General features: G+C 34.9%; 3 protein-coding genes across 6 annotated transcripts; 2 read left to right on the top strand and 1 right to left on the bottom strand.

The window, feature by feature from the left end:
- The first annotated feature begins 461 nt into the window (after positions 1-461).
- On the top strand, positions 462-11,107 carry LOC110722653 (protein SPA1-RELATED 2-like). 3 transcript variants are annotated; one of them, XM_021901925.1, is made up of 12 exons: positions 462-702; positions 1,575-2,699; positions 2,892-3,058; positions 3,832-3,989; positions 5,042-5,867; positions 6,451-6,597; positions 7,228-7,545; positions 7,654-7,713; positions 8,227-8,808; positions 8,951-9,020; positions 9,181-9,313; positions 10,519-11,107. In XM_021901925.1, the coding sequence occupies exons 2-9, from the start codon at positions 1,619-1,621 to the stop codon at positions 8,416-8,418; spliced, it is 2,949 nt and encodes a 982-aa protein (XP_021757617.1). In that variant the 5' UTR covers positions 462-702; positions 1,575-1,618; the 3' UTR covers positions 8,419-8,808; positions 8,951-9,020; positions 9,181-9,313; positions 10,519-11,107. The 3 variants fall into 3 exon arrangements, with proteins under 3 accessions (XP_021757617.1, XP_021757615.1, XP_021757616.1); XM_021901923.1 differs by having other exon boundaries at positions 1,575-3,058; XM_021901924.1 differs by lacking the exon at positions 462-702 and adding an exon at positions 727-943 and having other exon boundaries at positions 1,575-3,058.
- On the bottom strand, positions 9,320-13,415 carry LOC110722655 (serine/threonine-protein kinase HT1-like). The gene is made up of 3 exons (XM_021901926.1): positions 12,352-13,415; positions 11,178-11,633; positions 9,320-10,786 (listed from the first exon to the last, which is right to left on the bottom strand). Exons 1-3 carry the CDS (start codon positions 12,793-12,795, stop codon positions 10,520-10,522), a joined length of 1,167 nt encoding a protein of 388 aa, XP_021757618.1. The 5' UTR covers positions 12,796-13,415; the 3' UTR covers positions 9,320-10,519.
- A 2,812-nt stretch (positions 13,416-16,227) lies between these two features.
- On the top strand, positions 16,228-25,034 carry LOC110722652 (CMP-sialic acid transporter 1-like). 2 transcript variants are annotated; one of them, XM_021901921.1, is made up of 9 exons: positions 16,228-16,700; positions 19,425-19,502; positions 20,111-20,194; positions 20,313-20,527; positions 20,683-20,761; positions 20,973-21,142; positions 21,948-22,134; positions 22,320-22,397; positions 24,479-25,034. In XM_021901921.1, the coding sequence occupies exons 2-9, from the start codon at positions 19,443-19,445 to the stop codon at positions 24,617-24,619; spliced, it is 1,014 nt and encodes a 337-aa protein (XP_021757613.1). In that variant the 5' UTR covers positions 16,228-16,700; positions 19,425-19,442; the 3' UTR covers positions 24,620-25,034. The 2 variants fall into 2 exon arrangements, with proteins under 2 accessions (XP_021757613.1, XP_021757614.1); XM_021901922.1 differs by lacking the exon at positions 19,425-19,502 and having other exon boundaries at positions 16,231-16,700.
- The last annotated feature ends 2,725 nt before the right edge of the window (positions 25,035-27,759 follow it).

Below are 27,759 nucleotides of genomic sequence, written 5' to 3'. Positions count from 1 at the left end.
TTTGACTTTTTATTTAGTAAGACATTTGGTTTTAAAAATACTACTTATGAATCTTAAGATCTTAATTCTTAAATGTTCAACATCTTGCCTTTATAGGAAAATTCGTAATTAAAATTACCAAATTTCCATTACATATTCACGTAAACAATCTATATCTCATGTGCTTGAATATAATATATCTGGAGACCCTTATGACCTGTTATCTTCAACTCAGTTCGTTTCTAATTTCCTTGTCTCATAAACAATTTAGTAAAGCTCAGTTCAGTTCAATAAATCAGAACAGACCCGTAATATTAAGATCCTTACATAATTAATATTCATATTATCTACTATTGCAAATTAATTGATAATTTACCAATCCGCGATAAAAAAAAAACATTTTTCTTATCATATTCACGTGTCAAACACGTGGCATATCTATAAATAGATTAAGAAAAGAAAGGCATAATAAAAGTGAGGGAAAGAGCATATAATTAAAGATCTCATAATAATCAACATCCACAATTCGACATTGTTTAGAAAGAAAGGGGTTGAGGAATCGAAGATCACTCAAACTAAAACATTTCTTCATTATTCTATTTATGGCATGTTTTACAGCCACAAATCTCTTTCTTCCTACCCATACCTGAAAAATTAATTTTTATAAATTATTTATTATTATGATGATGATTTTGTCAGGACCCAGAAATTTCAGAACTTGAGGTAACCACATATTTCTTTTTTTTTTTTTTTTTGAAATTATTTATTATTTATTATTGTACTGCAAATTGCCTTTGTTTTCTGGGCGAAAATTTGAACGCAAGATATATCTGTAGGTTTCCATATTAGGAAAGATTAATGTGTAGAGAAAATTCTCATTAATTAATTTTTAGGGTTTTTTTTTCATCTTAAATCGTAATTCCCATTTCACAGAATTCGTTTCTGGTGTTAATTCCTGATTCTGGTGAGTCTTTAATGTTGATTTTGAATTCTGGGTGTCTCTTGATTTTATCTAATTTTGTTCAATTTAACTTTTTTTTTTCCCTTCCTTTTCGAATTAATGGTTTATTTTGTTTCTGGGTGTATAATTAGTGCATGCACTTAGTTTTGCTCATTACCCAGTTGTTCAAATAGATTGAGTTTGATTTTTATGAATTGATTGTCGGTGGATAATGGATATTATGTGTTTTGTGTCTTGAAATTGATTCAAGAATGTAGATAATGAGCAGGAATGCAGCTAAATTAGTTATGTTATGTTTAACTATACTTGTTGATGGATATATTCGGCAAATTCGTGATTATGGCTGTTATGGTGGCTCGAATGCAGCTATATTAGTTATGTTATGTTTAACTATACTTGTTGATGGATATTTTCGGCAAATTCGTGATTATGGTTGTTATGGTGGCTCGAATTCTTAGTTTTAGCATTTATAATGTTTGTCTTGATCTGATGCATATGTTTAAATGGGTTTTTGAAGGAAGTCTTAGTTTTTGTTGATTGAATTTGGTTTGCTACAAGGTTTCAACTTTGTGTAAATATGGTGGTCGTTTCAAAACTTAATGCTCTCAATATTGTTATTATTTTTAATCCGTAGATGCTTTTGGTGCATTGAGGATTGAGTAGCATGTATTCACCACTATGGATGAAGGGGATACTGAGGATGTGGCTCCTGTGAGTCGAGCGGAGGATATTCGAGCCCAAGGTAAAGAAAGTGAAAATTTGGTGGAGAGCTGCAATGTGTTGGAACCACGGGGGAGGGTTACTTTTAGGGAAGGGGATATCCGAAGGAGCTCAGTCCAGCAATTTGTGGATATGTTAGGTGGAAACGATGGCAATAGTGATGTAAATGTAGCGGAAATTCCTCGAGATCCATGTACAAGCTACCATGAAAGTGGGGAGGTCAGAGTTCAGGAGCTATTCTTGGGAGATCACAGCTCTGGCTTTGGTACAATGAATGAGGGTGAGATGATGGATACAATTCTAAATGAGTGGCAGCATGGATATCAGCCGGGGATCAGATCAGAAGCTGAAACTTCACATGAACACTTACTCCACAAGGAGAAATCCTTCTCAACATCAGGTGCTTGGAAAGACTCAAGACCTGCCAATGTGTTGGCTGGGCAAGAAATTAATCATAATGCCAATGTAAGCCCTGATGAGACAACTCAAAATGAAAGTGATGCAGTTTTGCAGCATGCCTTTTCATCTGGGGCTATGAGAATGAAGATTCTATCCAGATCTTCTGAATGTCCAGAATATTTTGTTAGGAATACACTAAAGGGTAAAGGGGTCGTATGTAGAGGACCAATTTCTGCTGCTGTAGAACTGAGGGGCCAAAAAATTGCAAAGGCGGCTGCTGCTGCACCCATAGCAGCCTCCAATCTGCCAGTAAATGTGGGACTAACTTCCAATCCACCGGTAAATGTGGGACCAAAATCTCCTTTTTCATCTAATTACGGAGTCACTACTTCTGCTGGTTGTGAATCTGTGAATGATGGCATGAATTTAAGGGAGTGGATGAGATCAAGGCAAAACAAACCGCATAAAGTTGATAGTTTATATGCTTTTAAGCAGATTTTAGAGCTGGTGTATTGTCTTCATTCGGATGGCAAGGTCTTGGCAGATTTGCGTCCATCTTCTTTCAGGCTGTTGCCGTCCAGAAAGATCGAGTATTTTGGGTGCATATGTGCACAGAAGGAAATGCAGGGGAGTATAATTGGTAAGGATATTCTGAAGTCACAGACTCTGAAAAGACCATTAGAGCTGGGTATGTCAGCCCAATCTTACTCGGGTGTGAAGCACCAGAAATCTATTGATAATGCAAACTTTTTCAAGTTGAAGTCACAGGTTCAATTAGGATGTGGCCCTAAACCAATAACAAATAAAATTGATGCCAATCTTGCTGGTCCAGGAGTATCTAAGACCTCAAGCAGGCTACATTTGCTACCTTCAGCACAGCCGGCACTTTCTGTAAATGAACAACAAGAAGAGATTTGGTATAGAAGTCCTGAGGAGCTCTGTGGCAGGGGTTGCACAGCCTCATCAAATATCTACAATCTTGGGGTCTTCTTATTTGAGGTTTGTAAACTAGTTTCTATTATCTTTTGGCATCTTTCGTCTTGAGAAGCTTTTGTATATGACTGTCTTATCATCGTTCATCTTGAGAAACGTTTGTATAAGACCACTTTTGTGAGTCACTACAAGCATGTGACCCTATTTGTGTTTCTCTCTCCTTTTGGACATACCCACCTGCAAGGTGGTCTTATGTGATGGTTAATTGGTCTTATTTAAAAATTTGTATAACTTTTTATGGACTATCGAACTTCGCAAGTTGTTTTCCAACAAAGCGCAACCTTGCAACATTTTACTTCAGGTCTATATGCTAATTAAACTGTGTCAGGGGTGCATTCTCTTGGACATGCTCACTCAACTAGTCAAATTAAGCTTTTACCTTTTTAGAATACAATAATCCACTTCATGCCTTACTTAGACAACAAATTGTGTAGATAATTTGGCGTTTCACATTGCATATAATGGAAGTTGATGTGCCTCTGTTTCCTTTTGTATCTCTCTTGTCGGTGCATGACAAGGCTTTTAAAATATCAGATTGTCATGATTGCACTCAAAATTCTCTGTTTTGTGCTGCAGTGATGTAGGTTTTGAATTGGCGTGTATATGGCTACCTTGCCAGGCCATGTATTCCTCCTATACTTCATAATCAGCAGTATTTTTGGCTCATAACAACTTTTTGTTTCTAAGTTGTCTACATTCTTCTTTAATGGTTTTGCTGTGTTAAATCTTAACAGGATTAAGCACATAGGCTAATGAGATTGGTTTCTGCCTTGTTCCAGTTACTTAGCAGTTTTGACTCTGGGAAAGTGCAAGCTACAGCGATGTCTGATCTGCGTCATAGAATTCTTCCTCCCAACTTTTTATCGGCAAACCCAAAGGAAGCTGGGTTTTGTTTGTGGCTTCTTCATCCTGAACCTTCACTTCGGCCAACGGCCAGGTACTGTATATTCCATCCAACGCTAGGATTTTTTTTTTTATATATATATATATATATATATATATATATATATAATTTTTATTGGGATCTTTGCTATTCTTTAAGGCCCTGTTCACTTCAGCTTGTAGAAAAATTACTCTACTTTTCAGTCAATATCAGTTCTAATCTGTATAAGCAAGTTTTAAGCAGTTAACATTAGTTGTCATTAGTAAAAATTAGTTTTGATCGGTATATTACATTACAATGTATTTGAAAATATCACTAGTCAATCAGAAAAAATAGTTTTTTTTTTAATTTTTTTTTTATCAATGCCGGCCTCAAAAATGATAATGCCTCTTGAATTTAAGAGATTGATATCCAAATGGAGAGGTGGAGAAGACGGGTGAGGGGGGGGGGGGGGAGTGTAGAGAGAGTAGGCAGTGGGCCATCGAGAGTCTACAATATGTAGATAGAGATTAGTTGAGTGCCAGTTTCATTGGAACCACCAATGATCAAAATTGATTTTCTTTGTTGGTAAGGGAAATCTGAAGAGGGCCAAGGTAAGGGCACTAAGGGGATGTTTGCCACATGGTAGTTCCTTGAACATACCCTTATCTAAGCTTGTCGAGCTCAAAATTTCAAGCTTGGCTCAAGCTCTTAAAAGCTCTTAAAAAGGGCTTCTGCACACTTGACTCAAGATTATTTTGTGTTTTACCTCTTAATTACATTGACCTTTTTGAATATGGTATCTAAAGTCAAAAAAATTAAGAGAAATTTAGGATACATAGTTATTATTTGGTCATGATCCATGAATTTGGCTAATTTCATAGTTTTTTTAATTTTTATGAAAAATACAATTATATAGCAAGCCCATTCTAGCCAAACTGGTGCAGCTCACAAGACAGCTTGATAGCAGTATTCTTAATCTGTAGTATTCATATTGACATGTGACACATACTGTATGCAAATCAGATGGATATATGTGTGATTCTTTTATTGAATTTGATAGCATTAGAGCTATTAGATATTTCTCTATCTTGGTATGCTAATTCGGTATCACTGTGGTTGAATAGAGATGTTTTACAATCAGAAGTCGTGAGTGAAGTACAAGCATTGTGTGGGGATGAGAAATTGTCATCTATTCAGCAAGATGAAGGTGAATCTGAGCTGTTATTGCACTTTCTTTTGTCTGTGAAAGATCAGAAGCAAAAACATGCCTCAAAATTGGTTGAAGATCTAGGGTGCATAGATTCAGATATCAAAGAACTAGAGAAGAGGCACCTGTTGAAGAAGTCCATGACTGCAACTTGCTCAGGAGAAGAGGGATTACTCCATGCAAGAGAAAGAGGTTTCCTTTACCACGGAGACAGGCATCCTACCCCTGTCTTTGATGGAGGAGACTCAAGGTTCATGAAGAATGTTTCTCAGCTGGAAAGTGCTTACTTTTCTGCACGATCCCAAATCCATGAATCTGTGAATGATACTGTGGTTCGTGCAGACAGGGAAATTCTCAAAAGTAGAGAGAAATGGTATTCAGATCAACATGATGAAGAAATACAGGAACCTTTGGATGACCAAGGAGCTTTCTTTGATGGCCTATGCAAGTATGCTCGCTACAGCAAGCTCAAACTTTGTGGGACTTTAAGAAATAGGGATATAATTACGAACTCTACTAATGTTGTCTGCTCTCTGAGTTTTGACCGAGATGAGGACTACTTTGCCGCAGCTGGAGTATCCAAGAAAATAAAGATTTTTGATTATCAGGCAGTTTATGACAATTCTGTTGACATTCATTATCCTGTTATTGAGATGTCAAACAAATCAAAGCTCAGTTGTGTCTGCTGGAACAATTATATCAAAAATTATTTGGCTTCAACAGATTACGACGGTATTGTCAAGGTTTGTACATCTTACATTTTTTTTAAAGGTTTTTGTTCTTGATTGGATATATTTTTTTTTCCCACATTTCTGTCATGTCAATTAATTTTGATAAGTTATATGTTTCTGTTTGTTCAAAATTTTTTAAGCCTATTCCTTTATTAGTTGGAATCAAGATTTATTGTGAGTCCATGTTTCTTAATTTGCCACTAAAGTCGGTCATCATTATATTCAATACTAGTCAATATTAGAGATGAGGTTGTGTATGTTTGATCTTATTTGACCTGTTAAAAGCAGGAATTATACTGGAAATGGTCGTTGCTTAATAGTTTATACAAACTTTCCGGGGAATTTTTTTTTCGAAGTACGTGTTTTACTGTTGTTTCATTGGGGTAGAAATTGTGAACAATTTGTCATGTGCTCATACCGTAATGGGCAGAGCAATTTTGATTACAATCTGGGAAGATACTAATATTTCTTGGGTCATATGTCTTCTCTTTTATTATTGCTGACCTGCAAATATCTCTCATCCTTTTTCTATGTGTGTTTTCAATTTCAACTATTGATGTTGACCTATTATTGCTTATTATAACATGAAAACCAGTTGTGGGATGCCAGCACTGGTCAAGAGTTTTCTCAGTATACCGAACATGAGAAAAGGGCATGGTCCGTTGATTTTTCTATGTTGGATCCCATGAAGTTGGCTACTGGAAGTGATGATTGCTCTGTAAAATTATGGAGCATCAATGAGGTAATTTACAAATTAGTCATACAATTGTTTGCTACATGTTTATCTACTTGATAAAATATCTGGCCATAATCCACTGCTCAGTAATTAATCCTTACTCTCCTTGTTCGCAAATCAAAGTCTCATTTTACCGAAAAACCTTGTACCTTATTAATAGTCTGTTTGCTTCATCTTATTTAGCTTAATTTATTTAATTTCAGAACAAAATAATTTAACATAAAATAAGTTTAAAAATAAATTGAGACTAGATAAAAAAAAAAAAAAATAATAATTAGTCAGATAAATTCAGACAAAATTAAATAAGTTCAGAGAAAATAATTTCAGACAAAATCAGATGAACCAGAAAATAATAGTTTCATTTCATATTTATCTTTTTCTTTTCATTTTTAGTTAACAAACCCCACTATCTATTTTTTTTACTCACTTTTTGTTTACCAAACCCAACTATTGTTGTTTGTATTCACCTTTAATTAGACAAATGTCCAAACCTCAATATCTTATTTTTTATTCACTTTCTAAACATGTGTTAAATGGGACTTTAATTTAGCAGAGGGAATAGTAGTTAAGTGATATATCATTGCCCTTGTAATGGGAAAAATGCACAATATCTCATCATTTCTTAAATTTGGGCAGAAAAATTCTTTGCATACAATTCGGAACATTGCAAACGTGTGCTGTGTTCAGTTTTCTGCTCACTCATCCCATCTGCTGGCCTTTGGGTCTGCTGATTACAAGATATATTGCTATGATCTCCGTAATGCTAATGCTCCATGGTGTGTGTTGGCTGGTCATGAGAAAGCTGTTAGTTATGTGAAGTTTGTTGACTCTGCAACCCTTGTTTCTGCATCAACTGATAACACATTGAAGCTTTGGGATCTTAGCAAATCTAATGCTGCTGGCTTGTCCAACAATGCTTGCAGCTTAACCCTTGGTGGGCATAAGAATGAGAAGGTTGGTAACCTATATTTCAATTGATATGTTGCTTGATCATATGAACTTGAGTCATTTATATGGTTCAGCTGATAATTCTGACTACTGTCCCACCTCTGAATTTTGCAGAATTTTGTGGGCTTATCTGTCGGTGAAGGGTACATAGCTTGTGGTTCAGAAACAAATGAGGTGTTTTTTTAATTAATTAATTAATTATTTATTTATTTATAACTCTAATCCTTCATATAGGGGCGCTGATTAAAACTAAAAGAAACCTTAGTGAAATTTTCCAACACTTTCCCAAAGTGAAGAGGGGTTTTGGGTGATTAAGTTCACTTTCCCAAATTACCCCTCAACTTTTTTTAAGAAAAAAAAAAAAAAAAACTATCATCCTAAACAAAAAACAACTACCTCATCAACTGTTTTTTTTATTTTTTTTTATTTTTTATTTTTAAATATACTAATATTTATTATTTTTATTACCAATTTTTAAATTTGCACCCACTAGGTCCCTGATATTTATTGTTTCTTTAAATATTAGAATAAAGAGGAGAATAGAGTTTTATAGGTTTCTTATATTGCACGTACATGTTTCTTAGCTTGTGCACTTAATTGCAAGGAAACCTCAAAATTTTCTGACTAGTCTTTTGTAAATGTCATACCTTTTGGTACTTGTCTGACATCTCTTTTCCTCTTGTTTAGGTTTATACTTATTATAAATCTCTTCCTATGCCAATTACCTCACACAAGTTTGGCTCAGTTGATCCAATATCTGGAAAAGAGACTGATGATGGCAATGGGCAGTTTGTTTCCAGTGTATGTTGGAAAGGAAAATCTAATGTGCTTGTTGCTGCCAACTCCAGTGGATGTATAAAAGTGTTAGAGATGGTTTAAGGATTCATATTTACAAAACCAATTGAGAATTTAGTATGTCTCCACACTCCATCTTATTCTGTATTGGATTCCTCTGGCGACTGTTCTGTGAAGGCGACTTGATATGATCATGCACTCTTTTTTCATGAAGAGTGTGCCTTTGATAATGTTGCATTTCTCCCAAATGACATGGTACTGCAGATGTGAGGATGGATTGTTGTCGAACTAATGCTGTGGTTCTTGGTAATTCTCTAGCCAAATCACATTCTTTCTCAATCGGTGGGGCTGGACCGGCCGGTAGCAAAAGATTATGGGCTGAAGGGTTTTTCAGTTAAAGAAATCAAGTATTCTCATAAAACGCATGGGTTGAAGAGAGATGGAAGAGACTATATGCTTGAGTTTGAGTTCATGGTATGGCTTTGTTATATGAGTAACAATTTTTTCAGAATGATGCAGACTTTCCTGGAATGGAACAAGTCTTCATTGCTGCAGCTTAGATTCAGTTGTCTGTAGTATGAATCAGTGCAATAACCTTTCATTTTTTTTTTGGCAGTTCGTTGATCATGGTCCCAATTGCTCAGGAGTACATTTGATTTTGACTCGAGACTGCTTATTCCTGATGGGTAAACGACTAAATGTTATGTTTGAATCTATATATACTAGTATTTTCTTCTTTTGAGAAGCTTTGCAAGTTATCCCATGTGATGTGTTTTCATATCAAGAAAACAAATGTTCTTTTTAATGGAAACAATGCTTAGAAAAAAAAATTGTTGTGCTTTTCAGATAGTGCATTACCGGTCAGGGTTCATCAAATGTGAATCAGGGACTTAATTAAATCTCGTGAACGTTTAAAGAGCGCAGACCTTCGATCTTAACAGTGGCTGAATTTTGGAGGATTTAGAAGGCTTGACCAGAGGTAACTTTTAGTATGATTTATCTCCTAGAAACATGGAAATCTGATTTCCTCAATTTTGAATTTCTGTTCAAACCTGAAGTATATGAAATATGAATGCTTTACCTTGTAGCTTTCTGTATTGAATTGTTTTCTTAATTTGTAAATGTGAATTTGTTTGTCTTGTTAGTAGTCATGGTCTCATTTATGGACACTTGGCTCAAAAGTAAAATTGGCCTAATACATGTATTGATGGGATGTAGAATGTACAGCAGCCATGAATTTGCTTCATACTCATACATCACCAACTATAGGTCTAGCCGTAATCGATCCAAATTTCCCGCTGAGAGGATCACTTGAACCGGTTATCTGTTCAGAACTACTGAAGGGATTGTCTGTTCAGGGTTCCCCATGCATTCTAGTGATCAGCAGACATGTTAATACTACGATATTTGATGTGTAGCAACTCCTCTATTCATGTTCAAGATATACATAGCATGACTTTAAAATAGAACATATTTCACTAATTTTATAGGAGATATTGTGTATATTGTGATGTCAAACTACCATTGGTAGTTTGTAACTTTGTTACCCATACGGCCTAAACCCCTTTATCACCTACTGAAGTTGTACTAATACGAAAAATTAATTCCAATAGTCCCAATTATGACTAATCTTCTTTCATTGGTCTCAACTTTTGATCAACTTAGAACAATTGAACTTTTGGGGTATTTGCTTAAAAAAAGTCTCCAAAATTAAATTCCTAAAATGATTTAGATGCCACATGTCAAAATTGAATTGTTTTGTATTTTCTTTTTTAGCAAAATTAATTCAATATTACTGATATTAGTGATGGTACTTGTAAATTACACAGGTTGTAAATTATTACGGAGTCTTCACTTAAATGAGGTGAAATAGTGACAATCTTGATAGAAAATATAATTGATCAATAATAAAATGAAGCATATGAAAATTAGTAACAAATACAATCATCTTTGGTAAGACTAAGACTTAGAGATAGGAGTACACCCTAAGCAATAAATGAAGGTCGCAATAGATATGTACACATAATTGACTTTAATAGATTGGCATAAGTAAATAATCTCAACTAAATTAGGCAGGTGGTCATAAACTTTAGTAATTCAAACTAAAAAAATAATGAACATTAATCAAGATCATGAATGATGAATGAATGACCCTTTTTCCCATATTTTTTTTTGTTTTTGAAGGTCATGCATTTACAGGTATAGAGGAGGAGGGGGGAGAATTCAAGGTAATGCAGGTTTTGAAACGATGAGCTATTGCATTCGCATTACGTCTGACCAATCGACGGCGTGACACAAGAGGGAGGCCTTCCTTCACACACTCATCATATTCCTCAAGAGCCGCCACAATGTAACTAAAATCTGGCCTTTTGTTTGGGTTTGCTGCCCAGCATCTCTTTATTAGATGTGCTAAGGCAGGCTGACAACTTGCTGGTAAGGGAGGCCGAGCGTTCTGGCCATACAATAACACAATTTAACATCAGATCAAACCGATTGTATGTTAATCTAAAATTCTCTTAGAATTGTTAGAAGTTACGTTCTATCCGTAGTCAATCTGAACTGTCGTGTTAAATTTGTTTTGTAATGTAGAGACTAGATGTCTAAATGCAAATTGTAAATGTGCTGTGTACTTTTGACATTCTAGTGATAATAAACTAGTTTTGTAGTGTAAAGACTAAATTCAGACAAAGGTAGTATTATACACACGCAGTATGTGCGATGTACTTTTGACATTCTAATGATAAAAGGGTAATTTACTATCAATTCATCTCTATTTTTACGATCTAAGATGAAATTGCAACGATTATACTCTATAATTTCGATATGAAAAACTATGGACTAACCTTTTCAGCAACAGCAAAGGCAGCTTGCACAGGGGTCATACCCTGGAAGGGAAGCAAAGCAGTAGTAAGCTCCCAAAGAACAATCCCAAAGCTATACACGTCTACCTTCCTTGTGTAAGGCTTTTCCTTGATCATCTCCGGGGCCATCCAACGATATGTTCCCATGTTCCCTTTCGTTTCTTGGCACTGCGTTTCCAAACACGACGTACCAAAATCTGCTACCTTCACCCTCATCTCGTCGTTGAGGAGCAGGTTGTTGGATTTGAGGTCCCTGTGGATCACCCCTTGTGAATGAAGGTACTCCATTCCTCTCGAAATGTCGAGGGCTAATCGAAGTATTGTTTCTGTTGACAGGGAGTAAGGCTCCTTCTTGTTTAGGTACATCCTCAGAGTCCCTTGAGACATGTATTCTGTAATTATGCAGTATACTGGTGGTTTCTTACATGCAGCAATAAACTGCAATAATCCACACAAAAAAAATAAAAAAAATGATATTAAAGAATTTATTGGCAGGAGTGTTCTATACTGTTACACACTTGTACAAGTACCACTTTTTATGTGCATGTTAAAAATCATCTAAACCTTGCCAAAAAAGGTAAAGCAATTGCCCTTTTTTTCCTAATAAAATACGAAAAGAAATTAACGGTCAACAATATTTAGTTAATAGAGTGTCACATTATTGTAATCCAAACTTGGTGTTTTTTTTAGTGTAAAGAGAGAGTCATAAAGGACAAATAATGTAAACAAGATTTAATCTCATGTGTTAGGTATCACCACCAACACATTAACCAATTAAGATATGTTAGTCCACTCGTATGCCTTGAATATAATTAAAGCAGCAAAGCAGTAACCCGTAGATAAGTATAGATATATGTTAACTACAAGCACAAATAAAATTAGCTCACAATCTTGAACAAAGTTTTGAAATTCTTTCTTGATTTAATATCATAACAAGACTACCACACAAATAGCAATATGGGTTCAAAATTGAGTCCTAATAATAATCATATTCATAAATACATCTTTTAAAAGTGTCCGTGCTACCTATATTTTAAGCCTACGAAATTTCGAGTGCACTCTTTTCCTATTACCAAAGTAATATATTATTTTTTACCCTCTCTTAAACATGAGAAATACTGTAATTAACATGATATATATAAGCCTAAAAATTTACCTGGACTATATTGGGGTGATAAAGGCCAGAAAGCAAGGAAACTTCAGAAGTAAACTGATGTTCAAGCTTAGCTCTTGCTTCATCTTTATGTGTTGGAATTCTGACCATTTTTACAGCAACTGCTCTCTGCTTATAAATCCCTCTATAAATCCTACTATGAGCTCCTGATGCAAATTTATTTCCTATAAATAACTGCGATAAATCTGCTGTCCATTCTTCTTTACCTTCTTGGTTTGCTGATTCTAATGCTTCTATGTTTTCTGAATCCAATATCATCGACCACGATTCCAAGCTATCGAATCGCTTCCTCTCCGTGCTCTCTGCATCCATATCCCAGTTTCTTCTTGGTGCTTTCGCCATTGAGCGAATCGCTAGTGACTTCCGACGACGACGACGAAGATTTAAACAGCTTAATGATGTTGGAAAACATGATGAGCTCTCCATCTCTGATTTTTATGAACTTTTTTGTAGGACAAAAAATATAACAATATTGTAAGGAATTTTTTTATGTTAATAATTCGAAGAGGGTGCAAAAATTATAACTGGGATTTTTCTTCTGTAAGTTTGGATTGATTTTAAGAACTTCATGAACTGATTGAGATGCATGGCTTTTAGAAATTATGGTTTTGATTTGTTGCATATCAAAATTGGTTAAAAGTTTATACGAGACAGAAAAACCCAATGGGTTATTCCATAATATTGAACCATCATTTTTTTTTTGTTAAACTAACTAAAAATGAAAAACAGAGGAAAAAAACAGGGGAAGTTTAGAAAGAGTACTATAGAAACATGCTTAGATTAAGGAGAAACAAAGAAAGGTATTGATTCAATAGTGGCTTATTCAACTTCATGGTCATGAAAGATGGAATACAATATCGAGTTGAAATGAACTAAACCGGGTTGGAATGGACTGGATTGAACTGAACTGAACTTTCGAGCAAAACGATAGAAAATTCAAGAAAGAAAGAAAAGAAAAATGGATTGTAAGAGATGTTCACGGTTTTGTAATCCAAGTGAAGTAGATTAGAGGAGAGAGAGAAAAAAAAGAGGATGAATTCAAAGGAGGGAATTCAGAAGTGTCTCGTGAATGCTTGGTTTGATGAAATGGGGAAAAGAGTGATCAAAAATAAAAGTGAGCGTCTTTTTTCTTTTTGTGTCCAATTAAATGTGAAGTGACCAAAGAAGCAAAAAGTGAGCGTTTTGCTAATTACTCTTAATTATGTTGTGTATTAGTGTATCTATCAGCTATTATAACTCAAAGTCGGTATTAGATTAGAAAGATTAAACATCTAAATTTATGTATTTTGGTGCAAGATAATAAGCTAAAGTTTAGCTATTAGTGGATTATAAAAGTTAAAAGTGGTAGTTTATGTTGACTAGTTTAAAGTTACATATATACATTAATTAAAGTTAAAAGGGATTAGGATAAGTGTACGAAAATGCTCTTTAAAGAACTGGATGATATAGTTTCCGTTCTTGAGATTATGATACATGAATTTGTAGAAGATAAAGGGTTGAGATTATTTGGTAAAAAATAAAAAATTAATCCAAATTCCCTATGATTTTCTTCCCCTTTTCATGCCATACATAACATAGGGCTATTGTCACAAATTCATAGGGCTATTGTCAGTTTGTCACACACACACACAAAAAAAAAAAAAAAATCCATAGGGTGTAATGGTGTATTCAATTATCTTCTAGTGTTAGATAATTTTAAACTATTATACATGCATGGTGAAGAAAGGGGTTGGATAAGTTGGTCAATCCCTTGAGTTTCTGATGGGGGATTTGGGTTTGATTCTCACTAAATAAGTCTTGAAAGGGTTGAAGGAAAGCGTGTCACTTCGAAAAAAACGTATAATTTTTTTCCTTCTTACCTTTTTTTAATCCCTTATATGAAGTACGAGATTATTATTATTATTTGATTTTCAAACATATGGAGCTGGTGTTAAGCATTTTGTAAGAAAATTAGAAAGAAATGTTGTAATAATACTTCCTCCAATTTCTTACTAGTATGGTTTCTCGCTTAGTAAGTTGCAAGGGAGTACTATTTAGTACTACTTGCAACATAATTCGTACTAAAAAAAAAAGTAAAAATGTTCACACTAAAGATTACATTATCAAATGAAATTGACCTTAACCATGATCTTGACTACAAGTCTATTAGTAACATAATGCTCTCTCTACTTTTATGCTACCTACGACATGCATGTAGTTTGTCAACAATTAACCTTTTATCATATATTCCTTTAATTTTTGCGCATTATCTACGGTTATTAGTGTTAGTTAGTAAAAAGAAGGATGAAAACAATAAATAGGAGGAAGTTTTTAATTACTTTATACAATTGTGAAAAAACACATGAGTTGAATCTTGTATCTAAAAAATAACACCCTATCTATATTTGCAAGTGTGTTCACGGGTATATCTTCTTACTCTTTGAACTTTAATTTATGTATGCAGCCATGCAGGGGCTTGGAAGTTAACCGTATGCACAAGATTGCTCCTTAAAAAAAAAAAAAAAAAAAAAAAAAAAAAAAAAAAACTGCTACAATAATATACATGTAATATACAGCATCAAATTACCAAGCACTGTAACAACTAAACTTCAGTTTTGTGCATTTATTTGCTGTGATTCCTGTGAGATGCAAATTGTTCTTGATGCTTCAATTGACTTGTCCATGTCTACTGTTGAATTGTTGATAAGATTGCACTAGTATACTATATTGTCTGTTCATCACACTAGCTAAGCTTAGTTTGCAGCATAGTTGTAAATTAAGCTATATGGAATATATGATAACATATCTTTATATCTGGTTTCTTGAATATTTATATATACACCCGGGTGCAAGATGTACTAAGATTATTTTTTTGCTAATTTGATGATTAAATGAGCAATAAACATCCTTTAATTCAATCATAAAATAAACAAAGAAATCTTAGATGCACAGTGCACCCGTGTGTATATAATAACCTTTGTTGATCCTTGACAGATTTATGCTTTGCCAATGAAATGATTTGCTCATATTTGTTGGTCTCTCCTTTGGTATAGTTTTTGAGCTCAAGATTTGCCATGGTCTCTCCTTTGGTGTAGTTTTTGAGCTCAAGATTAATCGTAAATATACGCCTAATGGCAACTGGGTAGCCAAAGTGTTACATCCAGTTTGAATATGACCAGATTGCCCCAGAATTCTCCCCTGCTAGGCGACTGACATAGGATTAATTATTTACAATTAACTTGCGGTCGTAGATTGCTCCGATACCATTTGTAAGACCCCGACCCCAAACAAATTAGGGAGGGGCCTATTGTCACGAAATGTGCATCAAGGGCCAACAATTGTCCTCACACACCAACACAAGTCCTTCTGCAAATTTTTAACTCACTCATGCGCACCCCGGTCGAAAAACTTCCCAGGAGAGATTACCCATATATCCCAAGACTACTCCCAACTAAGCACGCTTTACTATGGAGTATCTTAGCATATGAGCTCCCTAAAAGGAAGATGTATCTGATTGATATGAGTAGTATATCAAATCCTTTTAAAGCAATCATGAGGGGGTATTATAAGTAACTTCTGACTGATGAATAAACCCCTTGGGTAACCTTAACTAAGTCCCTCAAGTAACATCAAATTGGGTAAAACGATAACCCCTAACTAGTACATCGAGTAGCCCCTGACCGAGTTACCCTTTGAATAATCCCTATCCAAACCCCTCTAGTAACCTTGATCGAACCTTTTAAATAACCTCTGTCCAAGTAACTCAAATAATTTGTGACCGAGTAACTTGAGTAAAACCTGCCACACGAAATGACAAGTAAATTAAGGTGAACTTAACATGATTTTCGTATTTACATTATGAATTCCCCTCATAATTTCTAAATTATTTTAATTTTCCAAAAAAAAAAATAATTATAAGTGAAGTAATAAAATTTCCTAAATGGTGGTGTTGATGATTCACAATCTCTCCCTTCCTTCACATCACAGTTGCTTCACTTCTCACTTGCCATTTTCCAGTTTCACACTCTCCAGGCTAACATCACTCATCACTCCACCCCTCAATCGTACCATTTTTGCATTCGAACTTTACCCTTTTTCTTCGATCTTCTTCGGAATTGCGTCTTACAATTCAACTGTTAATTTTCTACTAATTTTCCGAGTTTCAATTTCTCTACTACACTATGATTTCTTCCCAATGAAGATCCGCGAAATATCATCTTTTTTCCCCTAATTTTAGAACCCTTAATTTTCTTTTTCTTGTAGAAATTGTTAGAAAGGGTGAATAAAAAGGGAAGATCTCAATGCAGTGGTACTTCGTAGCTGCTCTTCTCACCATCCTCACCAGTTCTCAGGTCTGCTTAAATCGTATCATTTTTCTATTTTTCAATTTTATTTTATTTAATTATGATGCTTTTGTTTTCTCTTTTTAATGGGTTTTTTTTTTCTTCTACCTTGTTATATCTTCTGCAATTTGCTATTAATTTTCATATTTCTGGGTATTTAAGTTACTTGTGAATGTTAGTGTGATCAATATGATGGAGCTATTTGTTTAAAATGGGCACATAAGAAATGCAATTTAATTATGATTATCAGTAAAAATTTCACCTAAAATGGGTGTTTGTGTAGCAGAATATAGTTCTTAGGAAAATAAGAATATAGGAAGTAGTATTCACTGGACCAATTTTGTGCATTTGTGTGCGGATGGAGCAGGAACCCATTTATTGTAACGCACCTTGAAGGGTTTAATGATTAATGGATTACACCCCTCAACTCCGCGCCTACCTCCTTATGTCTGCGTTTTGTTTTTGCTAATAGTCTTGATACCTTCATTTCTTGTTTAATTGAATTTCCTTACTTAACTTCAATTCTAGTGCAAATTGAGGAGGTGGAGCGTTATGAAGCGTAATTTTAAGGAAATTACTGGAATCAAGTTTGTTCATCCATGTGGGAAGAACTTTTGTGCAGCTGCCCCCCCCCCCCCCCCTTCCCCCTTCCCCCTTCCAGATACAATAGTCACATACACTAGTTTCATATGGTCTTTAACCAAGAAGAGTTAGTAAAGGACCACCCATGTTTCCTTTTGGGCCTTTTTTAAGGAGCAAAGGCAAACTGGGTCCGATCACTCCCATGTTGCCGGTAACTAGAGGGTAAAAAATTATATACAAAAAAGTAATTAAGTAAAAGCGAGTAGAAGTTAAAACAACATATGTAAAAGGAAAGTGATTAGTATTTTGAAAAAATCATCAGGGGTATGAAAAATGCTGCTGTATTATTCAAAATAGCATTGGTGTATGACTGGATATTTTCTAAGATGTCCCTACTTAGGAGTTAAGAGTGATCGATATAATGTGGGAATGCACCAACTTCTACAAAGGATCTCTTATCAAAACTATGGTATTTATTTAATCATAGAGGGGGGACAATGTGACCATTGTTATCACATAGAGGGAGTAAAATGTTTAAGTATGGAGTAGTTTAACCTCTAAACGGATGAATAAGATGTGGGGTGACTTTAGGAACTTTCTAGAATATATTTTGTTTTAATTTTACCATATATTGTACTCAATCCGTCCCATAGTATAGTTGTTGTTTGTGTTTTTTCACAGTATTTAAGAAATTGGAGAAGAAAGTGGATAAAATACATTAATAAAAGTGAAAAGTACAATCATAGACAAAAGTTAGATAGAGAAAATGGAAAAAAGTAGAAGGTATGTGCAAAATTCAAGGGTAAATTAGGAAGAACAATGAATAAAGTTGAAAAAGTGAGGGTATAATGATCTTTACATACTATAGAAACAGGAACAATAATTTGGTTCTCCAAAATAGGAAAACAAGAACTATATTATGGGACGGAGGGAGTACTTTAATGGAGGACGTGGAAATAGTTGTTTACAACAATTTAAGGAAGGATGAATTTATTGATGTGAGTTGTGACTTGTACTGTTCAGATTACCGAATACACTTGCAATTGACGAAGCAGTAATCCAATGTTAACTCTGTTCTACATCCATGTTTTTCTATGCTGTGTGGAGAGATAGAGATGCCATGAATTTTAACTTGTAAGAAAAGAAAAGGCAAATTTGTTTGGGAAATCGTTCTTGGGTCAAAGGAGCATCCTAAAGAGACCTATATCTACCAGGAGTTTATTAGGGGTGTTATGGCTCTAACCTCTTTTTTTTTTTTTTTTTTTTTTTTTTTTTTTTTTTTTTATGACCATACGCATATGGATATAATGCAGCTTTCACATCTTTTCCTCTACATACAGAATGATATTTTTACCCTTCCATATCAGTTTAAATTCCCTATGACTAGATTCTGAAGTCTTGAGAATAAAGATGATGAAAGCAGCATTTAAGCATTGATATGCAAATTGGTTGCTACTGCTCTGTAGTTGTTACTTCGTTACACCTATAGGTGATGCAAGTTTACATTGTTTTAGGTAATTGTAGAGTAAATTGAGGATATAGAGCTCGAAAAAATGCCTTCATGTTGTGAGAATTCCTTTGTTTATTCAGTTTTCTTTCATAAAGGCAAGTGCCATTTATAAGGATGGAAGGATGATGGGAATTATAAGCAGTCTCCTTATAAGTTAGTTATGGGTGAGAAATAAGTTAGGGAGTTTGTTAGGAAAGAAATTCTATAAATAGAGAAGATTAGGGAGTGGGGAAGGCATGTTGATTGAGTATTTTGGACTAGCTTAACAAGCTAAATTAGGAAGAGATCCACCTCTTGTAAGTATCATTATCAGTAATTGCCAGTTTATAATCAATCAACTCGTCCTCCTTGCTTTATTTTTGCAATTAAACTCTTAATTCAGTCCAAATGCTATGTATATTCATAGCAGTCACAATAACAACAAATTTACTTAGGTCCAATAAATTTCGAGGAGGAGGTCTTTATTTACGAAGTACACTAAGACGCCATCCCACTAGCAATTAATTAAAAAAAAAGGAAAAATGAATTCCTTTAAAGTTGACCCTTGCTGGAGTTTAACATGAACTTATTTAGCGGTCACTGCTGAACACTTTTGTTTTCCCAAACGTACATTTGAGATTCAGCTCTAAGTCTTGTCCCAGGAACACCAGTAACAACCTATGATGCTCCATTCCATCCAAATAAGCGGGAACTTGCTATTCAGCCTGGGTCACCACATGGTAACAATAGGCTTCTCTGGGATGCTGTGTTTAAATTCATCAGCATCTTAACCTTAGTGCCAAGTTTCGAACTACAATATTGTTTTTTGATAATTAAATGGATAATTTGCCAATTACTACCGCAAGTTAATACCACTTTGTAAATTATTACCGCAAATTTAAAAAGTTGTGAATTACTACCGCAAAATTTTTTAATATGTTGCGATTACTACCAAACCCCCATTAAACCCAACTATGACGTCATTATATCCCTTTAACCCGTGTTTGACCATGGTTAAGGGCTTTAACCAGCCCCCCCCCAAAAAAAAAATGGATTAGGGATATAATGACGTCGTGGTTAAGGGCTTTAACCATGGGTTAAAGTGATATAATGACGTCATAGTTGGGTTTAATGGAGGTTTGGTAGTAATCGCAACATCTTAAAATTTTTTGCGGTAGTAATTCACAACTTTTTTAATTTGCGGTAGTAATTTACAAAGTAGTATTAACTTGCGGTAGTAATTGGCAAATTTTCCTAATTAAATAATTGAATTATCATTTGAATTTGTGTATTAGCAAATGAGCAATTACCTGTATCTTATGCTTAGCCTCTACTTTATGTGTGACAGGGCATTTTAACTACTTTATCACAGAGTGATGGTGGTTACAAGTATGATTATGCAACCGTTCCGTTTCTTGCTGAGGTGTTCAAGGTGCTTCCTTCTATTCCCTTGTAGCTCAGAGACTTGAATTCCAAGCTTCTTATGTGACTTCATAGTTCAACATCGCTTCCTATTGACTTACTTACATATTTTCTGTTGGTAATGCTAGCTGGTGGTATCCAGCATACTTCTTTGGAGGGAGGTCCGTACTTCACCTTCTGTAAGGATGACAACTGATTGGAAAACTGTGCGACTGTTTCCAATACCATCAGTTATATATCTGATTCATAACAATGTTCAGTTTGCCACCCTCACATATGTGGATACATCCACTTACCAAATCATGGGCAATCTCAAGATTGTTACCACTGGGATACTGTTTAGGTGCTTCCACCCTTTTCAAAACTTCTTAATTCACATCCTCTAATGTTTAAGCTGATTTATAATGTAACATTTTTTTGAATTTTTTATTTAATTTGTAGGACACTCATGTTTAAATATAAGTTGGAATTTAGTTCTGAAGATTTTTTGTCATGCAGATTATTTTTAAAGAAAAAGTTGACAAACTTGCAATGGATGGCAATAATTCTGTTGGCTGTTGGCACAACCACAAGCCAGGTGATACTCCCAAACCAACGCAGCTTTCATTATGACCCCCCCCCCCTCCCCAAAATCACCCCCAATAGAAAAAGAAATTAAAATGAAAGAGCAAAGAGAAGAAGGATAGAACATGGAATTTGCTGACAAGATAAATGTTAATGATCCGAGGCAATTCATTTGTACCTTGCCAATGTAGCATTTTAACCTGTCTTTTTTCCCTCTATCATAGGTCAAAGGATGTGGAGCGTCATCATGTGACTCACTTCTCTCAGCACCAATCCAAGGGTATATGTTTGGGATCTTGTCAGCTTGCCTGTCAGCATTAGCTGGTGTTTATACTGAGTTCCTCATGAAGAAAAACAATGACAACCTGTATTGGCAGAATGTACAATTTTATACGTAGGTATCTCTGTTTGAGTTACATGCTTAGACTTGCATTTATGGTATTATCATGAATTCATGATTGCATGGTATCATGCATACCGAGTTGTTAGGTGATTTGACTTAGACCACCGGTAGCATTTACTTGGTAATAACCCTCCCCCTAGGTTGTATGCTATTTTGCTCCTACTTTATGCTTGAATAATGTTGTGATAGCGACATGTAAATAAGATACCTTTTAATTTGGAAATACAATCCCCTTTGTACTGTTGATCTTTCTCCAATCTATGATCAGCCATAGTGTCCTATGTTTCTTCCTGGACTGTACATATAGGCATTTTCTGTTGGAAGTTATGAGCAATACCTGTATTTTACTTAGGAATATGTCATAGGCAAGGTGAATTGCTCTTCTCTATCCCGAGGATTGCTAAAGAGGGAAGAATACCACATATTAGCAATTGACTTACCTTTGCTCTGTGTACTTTGAACAGAATTGTCTCAGTATTTGTAAACATGTAAATTTTTTCAAAGGTATTTGAATTTTGTTTTTGTTTTCTGATTACAATCCCTTAGCATCATCTCTGCTTGTTGGCTACTTGTGCACCTTAATCCCCTCATCTCCAAAAAAAAAAAAAAAAAAAAAAAAAAAAGGGAAATGAAAAGTAGCCTTACAAGGTTAGACCTTTTTTTTCTTCAGTTGTTGCACTGTTACTCAAACTTCTACTTTGTTTGGAAACAGTGGTGCTTATATTAGTTCTCTTGCAAACTTTGTTAGATATCAGGCAATAATGCTGTCATTTTTATTTATTTTTTACTTCTCCAGATTTGGCACTATCTTTAACTTGGCACGCCTAGTTTTGGATGATTTCACAAGTGGTTTTGAAAAGGGGCCATGGTGGCAACGCCTTTTTGATGGATATAGTATGGCAACCTGGCTCGTGGTTCTAAACTTAGGGTCTTCAGGGCTACTAGTTTCATGGATAATGAAGTATGCAGATAACATTGTGAAGGTAAATATGTTTTCTTAATATACCTAGTAGTTGAAACCAAAGGTCCATGTGAGGTAGGATGTCCAATACTCCAATTTTAGTTTCTACTAACAAATACTTGTTTGGAATAATAGATTTCTCAATTGCAAGTTCTTATTATAGCACAAGTAATCTTCTTTTTCATGGGAATTCATTATATTTTACAGGTATATGCAACCTCAATGGCAATGCTGCTGACAATGCTCTTGTCTGTTTACCTGTTCGAATTTAAGCCAACTTTACAGGTTTGTCTTTGCATATACACTAATTATTATCTTATTCTTCCTTATCATATTCCTTTTATGTTACACGGAGTGACTGCCACCCCCCCCCCCCCCTCCACCCACACCCAAAAAAAATCCCGAGAAAGGGAGGGGGTTGACATATGACATTCTTCTTGCAGCATTACTCCTTTATAGATTCATGGTTTGAATTTATACACCTGAAATGACATATCTCAATTTTTGGGTTATCCCAAATTGATTATTTGCATGCTCTTTCTAGAAAAACAAGGCACTTAAGTTTTTCAGGCATATTTTTAATCAAAGAAAATATTCAAAACTCATTAATCATCATTAATTTTTGGGTGATCTGGATTAGATAATGGTTTTGGAAGTGCATATCAAAATAATTCTTTTTCTATCTCATATACTCCCTCCATGTTTATTTTTTATAATCACTTTCCTATACGGATATATCATATTACTGACCGCCAAATTTAAGGTGAAAAGTTTTTACATGTGATATTACAATATACCCTTCTTTTGTGAGCAAATTGTTCTTCTTAGCTTTGCGAAGTTCACCTCAAGTCCATTTATAGGCTCAAATATGATAAGATAGGCTCTAATAAGGTTAATGAAGGCTATCCAAGTTCAATTTGCGATCAAAATAAGTTCTATTAAGCTAAATAAGGCCTGTTCTGTTTACTTTATTTTCACTTTTTTCAGGTCTAATAAGTTCAGTTAAGATAAATTCAGTTTAGGAAAAAATAGGTTAAAAATAAATTCTAATAAGGGCTACGCAAGTTCAAATTACAACTAAAATAAATTTTAATAAGTTCTAATAAGTTTTAATAAGTTCAGATAAGTTCAGTTAAGTTTGTATAAGTTAAAATCAGGTGAATAGAGTGCACCCTAAGTTTAGATAAAAAGAAAACATAAGTGACAATCAAAGTGAATAGAACGCGCCTTTACTTTTCTCTCTCTTTTTACTCTATTTGTTAAATAATCACATGGGTTTACTTACCCCTTTACAATTTCACTCTCCTTTTTTTTTTTTTTGTGGGTTGTGACCCTATTCACTTGCTTGCAAAGTTGCAATTAAAAAAATAATTAAAAAAAAAAAAAAACAACATACAATGTATATTGCAACTGTAGAGAATCTGCTAAACTTGAGTTACCCATTTAATTATAAGAGTAAAAAGATTAATAAAATGAAGAACTCATGTGATGGGGAGAAAGATGGAGCAAAAGAAAAGGAATAACTCATGAAATGAAGAGAGAGATATAGAAAATACATACAATATAAGGAAATGTTGCAATGGGTATGAAACTTTTATAAAAAGAAAACATTGCAATTTATATGGAACAGAGGCATCGTATATGTCACTTCATAATTTAATTACAATATTTCTTTATTTTGAAAATTTCATATTAATTGCAACATTATCTTATTTAGTGGATCCAAATTTCTCCCCATCACATGAGTTTTATATTAATATTATGTAGTGGCCGATCCAAATTTAAAGAACAAAAAGAAATAGAGGGGGTGTATAGTAATTAGCTTAATATGGATCACATGATCAGAGTTCCTGTATGGAGCAGGCCAGCACTGAGTAGAATTTGCATTGGAAATTTCATTGCTTAATTACACAGAACCAAACAGGGCCTAAAGTTTGTTTATGATCTGTTTAACAGAAAAAACTGGTTAGTGTGTTATTGTTTCTGTTCCCTACTTCCCTCTGTTTAAGATTAATTGGCAGTTTACCCACTAATTAAATCTCATTACATTTCATTTATACTCTTCCATATCATTGATTCTAAGTGGGTTATTGGAAGATATATAATCATAATCAAATCATAATCACTTTCATTGAACATCTAAAACAGGAAATAGTTCGAAATATATTACTTTCTTTACAATGCATGTCTATTGCTATATCTCTGGGTCTGCTACTTGCTCAAATCTTATTGAAAAAGAGTGTCATTTTTCCTTATTTTTAGGATGGAGGACACACCTCTTTAAAAAAAAAAAAAAAAAAACTAGTTGGTTCTTTTCATTTTCAAAGGGTTGTTGACATTCTTTTTCCCCTCTTGCAATTTTGCAGCTTTTCTTGGGTATCATTATATGCATGATGTCATTGCACATGTATTTCGCTCCTCCAAATGTGCTTGTGGAGTTGCCTGTCATGGCAAAATCAGAGCATGCGAATCTGAAAGAAGTTGCTATAGAAAGGGTGAATTCCTGACCTCATTTGGCCAAAAGAATATGCCTTTCTGCATCTTCACTTTGAATCATAGTTTGAGAAGATAGTGAACGATTCCTGATTATTTCGGTTTATGCTCTCTGAGGTGCTGATTTCCTGATTATTCTGGGATTTGGTGGTGCTGCCTACTTAAGGGTTTCGCAGGAGAAAGGACTGGTTAATAGTCTAGATAGAATTGGGTAGGAGTAGGATTTTCACCACTGGTTGCAAGACCAAGGGAATATGTTGTTAGTCATATACGAAACTGAACATGCCTTTGAATTATATTTTGGAAAGCAATTATCCTTGTGAATTGTAAGTAAAATTTTTGAATTATTTTGTAATCTTGCTTAGTTATTATTGAATATTATGTAACCGTTAAAAGCTTAAATCATCTATAAGTATAATACTTGTATTATTTTGTTCAAATGTTCTCTTACTGCAAATTTTTCTGAGTCTGCTAAAATCAGAATATATTCATGCGGCATATCAGAGAATAGCTAGCTGCACAAAGCCATATAACGCAATTCCCAACTAGAAGCAAGTGTGGGCTTGTGGCTCAAGGAAACAATGGTTCAGGAATTTGGTTCTATTATCAAAATTTGACTGATTTAATATTAGTTTCTTATATAAATAATTCCAATTTATTCTTGGTTCCCTAAAAACTTCCCACATTACCTTCTCCAACATCCCTATAAAAGGTAGAACATTGAAGTTGCTCTTGACATAAAATCTTTCCTTAAGATCTCATATAATCATATTAGGCACTAAATAAACACAATGCTTACAATGTTTTGAGAGATTTTTCGGCAATACTGGAAAACAGTTGGCTACTCAGTCATCAATCAATGGAGGTTCAAAATTCATTGATGAACAAAAGGAGAGGAAGTCTGGTAGCAGTAATCATTTCCAGATGCCTCTGCACTATCCCAGGTATAAAAAAGGAGACTACGAGAAAATGGAAGAGTGGAAGCTAGATTGCTTGCTTACTTCTTATGGTTTGCCAGTAATTGGAACTTTGGAACAAAAGAGGAAGTATGCTATGGGAGCTTTCCTCTGGGAATAATAAATTTTGGCTTTGCTGTGAAGTTATTAGTCTTTCGCAAATTTGAGTATGTTTAACTAACTGTAATAATTCTGGTAAGTCAAATACTCAACATGGAAGGAGTTTGCCTCCCTCGTCATCTGCTAATATAATGAATGTTCAGTTTGGTTTTGTTACTTTCTATATTCTCGGTTTATGTTATGTACCGTTCATTAAGATTGTCTCATTTGATAAATAAAAAAAAAAACTCTTAAATGGGTTTTCAAAAAAAAAAAAAAAAAAAAAAAAAAAAAAAAAAAAAACTCTGAAATGGAGTATTTAGCTTATTTGTGCTAGTTGTCCTTTTTTCGGGTGATGAAAGAGGCTTAAATTAGCGCGTCATGAGTGCTATCATTTTGTATGGGGAAATATCCATATAACGGTAACGATTATATTAATAGGCCGATATGGTATTACAGGCCGATATACTATTTGAATCCGACCCATCAATAATTCTTGTTAATATCGGCATTTGTGTATAAAGAATACATATCGGCATGTAAGCAGCTGATACGTGTCGCTCTCACGTTTGACACGTGGCAAAAACTACTTTGCCTATTAAGCTGCCACCCGTCACTTAATTAACCTATAAATAATCTAGTTTTACCTCATAAATAAGGTAACATTTATTACACTCTCTCTCTACTTTTCTCTCTAAATCGCTCTCTTCTTTCTATAAACACTTGCTAACTTAATCTTCGGAGTGGTTATCCCCGGATTCACCCCGGGGCCAGCTAATCTCTTCCCTGTGTGTAGGTTCTTGTTTGGCCGATAGGAGCATAACGGGTTATACACTCGAGCTTCGGATCTTGGAGTTGGGTTATCGGATTCCTGCAGAAACAATTGGCGCTAGAAGGAGGGGAAGCTACTTAATAGCTTCTATCGCCTAGAAGAGCCTCATACCTTCCGATATAATAGTGTAAAAAAAAATGCCTAATCCAGAAATTCAGATTGAGGATGAAACTCATACTTTGGAGGGTAACGAATTTCATATGTCGTTAACTCCTGAAGGGCAGACTGGAGCAGATGTAGACCCTATGGCTGGGTTTACATCAGAAGAGTTGGAAACGGCTGCAAGAGTAATGACCGCTATGAGTAAAAAAAGAAAAGAGGTAGGGGCAACCCAAGATGGAGGAAGGATGCCTTTTACAGCTCATGGCAATCAATTTAACCAGACCGGAAGTTCACAAAGACGCCGGCATGAAGGGTCACCGATAAGATCCCAGCAGACCCCTAGAGAATCAGAGGTTCAATCCTCAGGTCAGGATGAAAGTACGGGGACTTATCAGCAAGGAATGGTGCGAAGAGTAGTTCAGTTGAGGGCATCACCATTTGCGCAGAGCATCCTCGATCAACCGATGGAAAAAATCAAAATGCCGACATGTCGGTATGATGGAAGAGGAGATCCAGGTAGATACATGACCTCATATGAGGGTCACATGATTTTATACACCAATTCCGATGCCATTTGGTGTAAAGTATTTCCTACCACTCTGGTTGGAGCAGCAGCTGATTGGTTTAATAATCTTGAGAATGGAGCAATCCACAGTTTCCAGCAATTAGCCGAAATGTTTGTGGGGCAGTACGTTAGTAACAGTGTTCGGCAGAGAACTTCTGGAGAGTTAATGGCCGTTACTCAAAAGGCAGATGAATCTCTAAGGGATTACATAAGGAGGTTTAATAATGAAGCCAATACGATTCCCAAATTGCAGCAGGAGATAGCAGTCATGGCGCTAATGAATGGCCTGAATGATTCAGAATTTAAAAGATATTTAACCCGAAAAAATCAGCCAACATTAGCTGCAGCTTTCAACAAAGCTCATGATTATATCAAGAGCGAAGAATTGATGAAAACGAGCAGCCGAGTTAGTTGTACCGATAGGATTCAACCGATGTCTGAAGGGGGATCTTCAGGAGTTGTAAGGCCGAGGAATCCTACCGCAACAAGGGGAGGGAGCCGTCAAGAGGTTAGAGGAACCAAGGCACCAATGCGATATAATTCGTATACACCTATGAATGCACCGAGGGCTGCAATATATTCAGTAAATCAAAACCGAGA

Source organism: Chenopodium quinoa, unplaced genomic scaffold, assembly GCF_001683475.1.
Source record: "Chenopodium quinoa cultivar QQ74 unplaced genomic scaffold, ASM168347v1, whole genome shotgun sequence".
Taxonomy (NCBI): Eukaryota; Viridiplantae; Streptophyta; class Magnoliopsida; order Caryophyllales; family Amaranthaceae; genus Chenopodium; species Chenopodium quinoa.
Note: the sequence above shows the minus strand (reverse complement) of the source record. Positions and strands in the feature narration are given on the sequence as shown.

Coding starts and splice junctions, on each gene's coding strand:
- LOC110722653 (XM_021901923.1), top strand. CDS start 1,619: ATGGATGAAGGGGATACTGAGGATGTGGCTCCTGTGAGTCGAGCGGAG. Junction 5,868..6,450: donor ATTACGACGGTATTGTCAAG/GTTTGTACATCT, acceptor CATGAAAACCAG/TTGTGGGATGCCAGCACTGG. Junction 7,714..8,226: donor GTGGTTCAGAAACAAATGAG/GTGTTTTTTTAA, acceptor CCTCTTGTTTAG/GTTTATACTTATTATAAATC.
- LOC110722655 (XM_021901926.1), bottom strand. CDS start 12,795: ATGGAGAGCTCATCATGTTTTCCAACATCATTAAGCTGTTTAAATCTT. Junction 11,634..12,351: donor ATCACCCCAATATAGTCCAG/GTAAATTTTTAG, acceptor GGATTATTGCAG/TTTATTGCTGCATGTAAGAA. Junction 10,787..11,177: donor CCTTTGCTGTTGCTGAAAAG/GTTAGTCCATAG, acceptor TTGTATGGCCAG/AACGCTCGGCCTCCCTTACC.
- LOC110722652 (XM_021901921.1), top strand. CDS start 19,443: ATGATGCTCCATTCCATCCAAATAAGCGGGAACTTGCTATTCAGCCTG. Junction 20,528..20,682: donor ACCACTGGGATACTGTTTAG/GTGCTTCCACCC, acceptor TTTGTCATGCAG/ATTATTTTTAAAGAAAAAGT. Junction 21,143..21,947: donor CAGAATGTACAATTTTATAC/GTAGGTATCTCT, acceptor TTACTTCTCCAG/ATTTGGCACTATCTTTAACT.